The 6,597-nt window shown below is 63.6% G+C and overlaps 1 protein-coding gene across 1 annotated transcript; it reads right to left on the minus strand.

Moving 5' to 3' along the window:
* Positions 1 to 1,415: 1,415 nt before the first annotated feature.
* USP2 (ubiquitin specific peptidase 2) lies at positions 1,416 to 6,591 on the minus strand. The gene is made up of 12 exons (XM_005430005.2): positions 6,424 to 6,591; positions 3,893 to 3,943; positions 3,542 to 3,665; positions 3,214 to 3,325; positions 3,023 to 3,133; positions 2,807 to 2,871; positions 2,613 to 2,716; positions 2,445 to 2,525; positions 2,252 to 2,330; positions 2,039 to 2,146; positions 1,727 to 1,847; positions 1,416 to 1,633 (listed from the first exon to the last, which is right to left on the minus strand). The coding sequence occupies exons 1-12, from the start codon at positions 6,562 to 6,564 to the stop codon at positions 1,546 to 1,548; spliced, it is 1,185 nt and encodes a 394-aa protein (XP_005430062.1). The 5' UTR covers positions 6,565 to 6,591; the 3' UTR covers positions 1,416 to 1,545.
* Positions 6,592 to 6,597: the final 6 nt, after the last annotated feature.

Genomic DNA, 6,597 nt, shown 5'->3' on the forward strand with positions numbered 1-6,597 from the left:
TGTTCAGGGGTTTTGAGGGAACAGCGGGCACTGGAGAGCTCCGTGGGGCTGGAAAGGCTCCTTGTGCCACCTGCAGCCACATCTGCCTTGCTGCAGGCGAGCCCAGAGTGGCTCTGGTCCATGGGTGCTCCACGGGCGGCAGCTCCCCACCCTCTGCCAGACCACCCAGAGACAAACCACACGCACCCAACGCCCTGTTCAAGCTCAAATTTATTCCTGCACGAGTCTCCCTTGTATGAGACGCTTCCCACCCGTCTTGCTTACACAGTAAACAAGCCACCTGCCAAGCAGCATCGCTGCCCCAGCCCATCGCAGCCCCCCGTTCCCATCCTGCCCTCCCCGAGCGCCGCTGGGATGCCCCAGGCTGGGCAGGATGCTGGTGCCAGCGCTCAGCCCGTGCCCGCAGGGTACGAGCTGGATGGAGCTGCCCCGAGGGCTGGGATGGTGCCCGTGTCTCCTCCCGCTGCACCTCAGGCAAGGCAGGACGGGGAGGAGAATAAATTAAAGGCTAAAAAGGCCACTGGCATTTGCTAGCTGGAGGACAGAGCAGCAGGGCGGGTCCCCGGGCACCCAGGAGGGCTCCTGATCGCAGGGAGAACAAAGCCCTGACTGCAGATGGTCCCGGAAAGCCACCGTCCTCCCCTCCCTCTCTGCGCGACCCCCGCGGCCCCCCCGCTCCCCGAAATGGTTTAAGGCACCGTCGTTTGAGGAGGCAGGTAAAAACCTACCCGGAGCAGCCCCGGCACAAGTCCCTGGAGAGGCAGGAAGCAGCGGGGGGCTCCAGGTTGAAGCAAAGTCCATTATAAATACATAGAAATTCCACAAAATGTTTTCCTCCCTCCTGTCCGTGAGTCTGGGCTCAGGCTGCTTTGAGGAGTGTGTGTGGGGCAGCTGCAGCGGTTGTGCTGCCTGAGATGGGACGGAGGCCACCAGAGGGCTGGAGTCCTTTGCCAGGAGGTTTGGAAGTGCTGGGAGGAGATCAGGAGCTGTTTACGAATCCTCTGGGACGGCCAAGCAGATACAGGAGTGGCAAGAGGTCAGGAGGGATGTGTGAGGCTCTCCTGGGTGCTGTCCCAGGGGAGAAGAGGTCCTGGTTGAGTCAATGGGACAGGTGGCCCCATTCCTGTAGAGTCCCTTGCTCAGGATTTTTATTACACACCAAAAAAAAAAAAAAAAAACCGAAAAGAAAAAAGAAACAAAAAAGAAAAAAAACCAAAAAAGATAAAAAAGAAAAAAGAGAAAAAAAAAAAAGAGGAAAAGAGGAAAAAAGAAAAGAAACTCAAACCCCGAGGTAAAAACCAAATGCCAGCAATCAGAAGGTGCCTGAGCTGCCTGAGCCCTGTCCTGTCACGAGTCCCTCCTCAGTTCGGAGCTGGGATGTCCTTGCCCGGGCTCTGCTCCTGGCTGTCCCCAGCCTCCCTCTGCAGCCACCTCGGGGGTGTCTCCTCTTCACCTCCCCCTTGCTCTGGGGGTGCCGAACGCCCGAACCCCGGCAGAGCCGGCTCTGAGGGGTGGCCCAGGGCTCCCCCAGGGAGGCAGGGCTGGCTACATGCGGGAGGACGGGCTGGCCAGCTCGTAGAAGAGCAGGTAGGCATCGCTGCTGCGCACGTGGCTCGAGGACATCGGGGTGACGCTGCAGAGAGGGCAAGGGCACAGCTGTGAGCAGCAGGGCTGGGATGCCCTGGGCAGGGGGGCTCCCTGCTCGCTTGTCCCACCCCAGGCTCACCGGGAGTCGTTGAAGGTGTGCCACTCGCTGGACACAGGGCTCTTGCAGTAGGCTGTGTAGTGTCCCCCCATGGTGGTGCCCGAGTGGTTGGAGACGGCGTAGAGGTTGTAAACGGCGTGGTCTGGGGGGAGCAGGGGGGCTGCTCAGCCCTGCTGCCCCACAAAGTGCCAGCACAGAGCCCCCCACCCTGCCAGCAGCCTGGATTCTGTGCCTCCCACCCCTCACACCTCTGCTCCCCACCAGCTGGGGACACGAGGAGCCCAGCAGTCCCCAGGAGCTCAGGGCTGGGATTAGAGGCATGCAGGGACTCACTGCAGCTCTGCGAGGCGAATTCCCGCAGGTCCAGGTCCTTCAGCGGGAAGTTGACGAAGGTGGTGAGTTTGCTGCTTCGTATCCTGGACTCAGAGAAGCGCTTCAGGTCTGGAGGGTCATGTCAAGGAGCCAAAGGGACAAAGGGGAGCCTGCAATAACCCATCTCTGCCCCCCACAACAGCCCCTGTCCCCATCCCTCTGCCCAAAGGATACGAAGCACCAGGATCTTGGGGAACTTCTGGATGCTGAATTTTTTTGTGCACCTTGTCCTGGCTTTGCAGCGACAACACGTCTGTGGGAGAAAACAGCACAAGCAGCAGGGTGAGGGCACTGCCCACAGTCCTGGCAACACGAGCACAGAGGCGAAGGGGCCCAGCCTGCCCCAGGGAGCCCCCCTGTCCCGTACCGGTTTCTCGTCCCCATCCAGCACGTCCTCTTTGGTGAAGAGCCGGAGGCAATCCATGAGCGTCACCTCCCCGTAGCCTTTCTGTGGGAGTGCAGTGATGGTCAGGGACAGGCAGTGTGGGACAGGCAGTGTGGGACAGGCAGTGTGGGATCATTGGGGCTCCCTCACCTTGGGGATGGGCAGGGACAGGTCCCAGAAGGGGTCGAAGGCTGTGGAGCAGTAGCCGCACTCGCTGCAGGTCAGAGAGCTCTTCAGCTGCCCAACAAAGAGGTCTGGTGGGGTGGGACAGAGCAGGGTGAGAGCCCTGGTTCCCCCCTCGCTCCCAGCCCAGCCCTGTCCTCCCTTCCCCCAGCCCTGCTCACCGCTGATGCGGCTGTCCTCCCTCTCCTGGTACCTCCTCCACATCTGCCGGCTCTTCTCGTCGTCACTGCAAGCATGGGGACACAGCAGGGCACTGAGCGTGGCCTGGGGGACACCAGCCCCGCCAGCCAGCCCAGAGGGACCTGTGAGGTCACTGTCCCCGGGCTGGCCTTGCGGGCAGTGAACTCTCCTGGGGCTCGTGCAGTGCCAGCACTTACGGGAGATGATCCAGGGTGTCGGTGCTGGCCCGGGGCCGCACCAGCACGCGGTTCACCTCGCTGTGCAGCCCGTCCAGCAGGAACCGCAGGAATTCCTGTGCATCCTGCTGGCTGCAAGACACGGGGCATGGCCAGTGAGAGGCTGCAGGGGGCTCAGCTCCCCCCACCCCCCTGCAGCCACCCCCCATTACTTGTAGCCGACGAAGCGTGGGGCGTATCTCTGGATCTGTGTCTTGAACTCGGAGGGGCTCACGCTCTCGTTGGGGGACGAGGTCCAGAGCAGCTGAATCAGCTTTGCAAACTCTGCAGGCAGAGAGGCGGGTCAGCAGAGGAGGTGGCACGGCCATGTCCCCATGGGGACAGCTCAGGGGTCTCACAGCCTGATCCTCCACTGGCTGGGCAGCCAAGGAGGAGCGTGGAGCTCTGGGCGGGGGTCCCGCAGGATGTGGGGTGTGGCAGGGGTGTGCTGCAGGAATTGCTGCAGGGAAGCCCCCGCAGCCACCAGGGCTGGGCAGTTACCTGACATGAGCGCCGTGCGCATGCGGCTGTTGTTGTTGAGGTCCCGCAGGTACTGGTTCTGCAGGCAGTAATCCCGCAGCTCCTTGGTGTTGCTCAGGCACTGCAGGATGGAGTTCATGAAGCACTGGGGGAGGCAGAAGAGAAAACCATGGCAACGGGAAGCAGAGGGAGGCAGGCCATGGCAGGGGGACACACCTGGGCTGGGCACAGGACAGGGGAAGCGTCGTGGGGAGAGGGGTGCAGGGAGCTGCCAGGGTGAGGCTGGGGTGTTGGGGGCGAGGTGAAGGCACAGGGCTCCCCCTGCCCCACAGATGTGCCCGCTGTGAGCCACAGGCCTGGGGACACACTCACCGTGTTGCCGAGGTTCCGCAGGCCGGTCAGCCCCTGCACGGCCTTGGAGCTCTGCAGAGAGAGGGAACAGGGCTGGGAGGGTGGCGGGCTGGCCATGCCTGAGGGCAGCCCAGCGAGGCCATGGTGCCACAGACCTGCCTGTGGAGCAGACGCTCAGGTGCAAGGAGAGGCCCCATCCCGCTGTGACATCATGGGCAGAGCAGCACCCAGCAGCTCTCTGGGCCAGGAGCCTGGTGACAAACCGTGGCTGGCCTGCCCCATCCTGTTGGCCCAGAACTATGCTCAGGGCTCAAAGTTCTCCCTGCCTGGCAATGCCTTTGCCCCATGCCCTGGATTGCAGGTCAGACTGCTTCCCCTGGGGACACCAGGGCATGGCAGTGCCCTGTGCCTGCCCCACGCTGCAGGAGGAGCACAGTGCCCTGTCGCTGCGTGCCTGCCTCATGCCAGGTGTCCATCCCCTCCAGGACACCCTGCACAAGTGCAGCCCAGACTTTGGCACAGCTGTCTTGCAGGATAAAGTCCACCTGGGAAAGTGCAAGCCCAGCCCTGCAACAGCCAGCCCAGGGAACAGGGCTGTGTGCCCAGTGGTGCCTTCCCAGCCCTGGCTGTGCTGCACCTGTGCCATGGGGTGACAATTCCAGGTGCTCCAGGTGCTCCCTGAGCTGGGAAAAGCAAAGATGGGCATGGGCAGCTGGATGCTGGGGCTGGGAACCATCATCACTCTTTGCTGGAGAGACCAAGAGCGCAGAGGGGTTTAGGGTGCCACCACCCCTCTGCCAGCATGCAGGACAGGATGCTGGTGGGGAGCACTGGTGGGAGCCCAGGGGTCCTGCTCCCAGCCCTGCATTGGGGAGCAGCAGGATGAGCCTCCCAGAGCAGGGCGGGCATCTGACAGGGCCTGCAGGGGCAGACTGCTGATGGTGCTTCCCAGATGCCCAGGATTTAAGGATCCTTAGGCAAACACCCCAGCTGCCCACCTGAGGCTTGAGGAGGAGGAGAGGAGGCGAGAGGAGGGGAGGGGGCCCAGCAGCTCTGAAATAGCAGCAGCTGGTGTGTGTGTGGGAGGTGCTGAGCACCCAGCCCTGACAGCAGCCCAAAATAACCCAGATCCAGTTACATGTGCTCCTTAGCGACGGCGCAGGCATCACCCACCGCGGCAGGGACCGGCACCAGCGGGGACCCGGCTGCCCTGCGTGGGCACACGTGGCTCTGACCGACTGCCCTCTGTGCCATCGGGTGCCCCCACAGTGCCCGGAGTGCAGGGATGTCCCCAGATGTGGCTGCCCGAGTGCCAGGGGGCTGTCCAAAAGTGCCAGGTGCCTTCTTGGGCCAGGGGCAGGCTCAGTTGGGCACAGGGTGCCAGCAGGATGTGACAGGTCAGTGCCACGCCACGGCTGGAGGAGCTGGCCTGGCTCTGGTCCCTGAGCAGATGGCAGCAGTAGAGGTGGGCCTGTGTCCCAACAGCCTACATCCCATCCCTACATCCATCCTGAGCCCCAAGGCCCTGCTCGTGTCCCCACCAGTACCCAGGGAAGGTCACGGTGCCAGGGGTGAGCAGCAAGCCCCGGGAGCCCCCCCAGTGTGCCCCAGCCCTCCCCACCAGGACGGGCTTGTCCAGTTGCCCTGGTTGGGCAGCTGCTGCCCCGTGCCAGGAGGGACCAGCCAGTCCTGCCCATGTGGGTGCAAACCTCCCCACAGATCCTGCATTTCCCCACAGCCAGGTCCCAGGCTGTCCTCCCAGAGCCTGCAACAACCCCAGGGGAGGGCTGGGGCTGAGGAGGGGGTGTCAGGTGCTCCCCTAGCCTGGCACAAGCCCTGTGTGCACCGAGGTGTTGTTTCCCCCTCTGGATTTCCCTCCCCTGGGTGACTCAACTCCAGCTAATCCCCCTCTCCCGTACAGGGCTTTATCTAGGACACGACATGCTCAGAGGCGCTGAAGGAGAGCTGGCTCACGCGGCACGGCTGGGGACTCCCCGAGGCTGCACCGCAGGATGGGGACAAGGGACAGGCGGTGGGGACAAGGGACAAGATCCTGACCGTCCTGCCCCATCCAGGTCTACATGCCAGGAGCCTGTCGGGGCAGCAGGAGAACCAGAGCAGCCTGACTTACATAAGTGCTCAGACCTTGCCCTCCTTGGCCCTTGCTCCGCCATCCCTGCAGGAGAGACCTGTCCCAGCACTGTGGCTCTGGGGACAGCCAAGTTCACTCCCCTGGCACTGCCAAGGGGCTCAGCGTGGCCAGCAGACCCTTCCTGGTGGTGGGACACGGGGACCTGGCCAAGGTCACTGCAAGGGCAGGGCTGGGAGAGGAACCCAGGTGTCCTGACACGTGCAGTCCACCTGCTCCCTGCCATCCTGTGGGACACGGGGACACGCCGTCCCCACGGGCAGCTGGGAGGGCACCCACCCCCTGCCACCCCATCCTCGGGCACGGGGGATGGCACAGGGCACTCCACGCTCCCCAGGGCAGGCAGGGGGTGCCCCCTTCTCTGCCCCCAAGCCGGGGGATGGGGGCTGCGGGCATCTCGTACCTTGGTCTTGTTGAGGACGAGCCCGACGAAGGTGGAGACCAGCAGGGACCCCGGCATGGAGGCGCGGGGCCGCAGGTCCTTGTGAAGGTCGGGGAGCGCGGGGGGCTCCTCGGGCAGCGTCACCGTGTAGGAGTCCCTCATGGTGGCCCCGGCGGGCACCGCAGGACAGCGGGG

Source organism: Geospiza fortis, unplaced genomic scaffold (genome assembly GCF_000277835.1).
Source record: "Geospiza fortis unplaced genomic scaffold, GeoFor_1.0 scaffold110, whole genome shotgun sequence".
Lineage (NCBI taxonomy): Eukaryota > Metazoa > Chordata > Aves > Passeriformes > Thraupidae > Geospiza > Geospiza fortis.

What these genes read in the sequence shown, in the direction of transcription:
- USP2 (XM_005430005.2), bottom strand. Translation starts at nt 6,564, where the DNA reads ATGAGGGACTCCTACACGGTGACGCTGCCCGAGGAGCCCCCCGCGCTC. An exon ending in CCACGCTTCGTCGGCTACAA is followed by an intron (nt 3,134 to 3,213) that starts GTAATGGGGGGT and finishes CGTGTCTTGCAG; the next exon opens with CCAGCAGGATGCACAGGAAT. An exon ending in CACACCTTCAACGACTCCCG is followed by an intron (nt 1,634 to 1,726) that starts GTGAGCCTGGGG and finishes CCCTCTCTGCAG; the next exon opens with CGTCACCCCGATGTCCTCGA.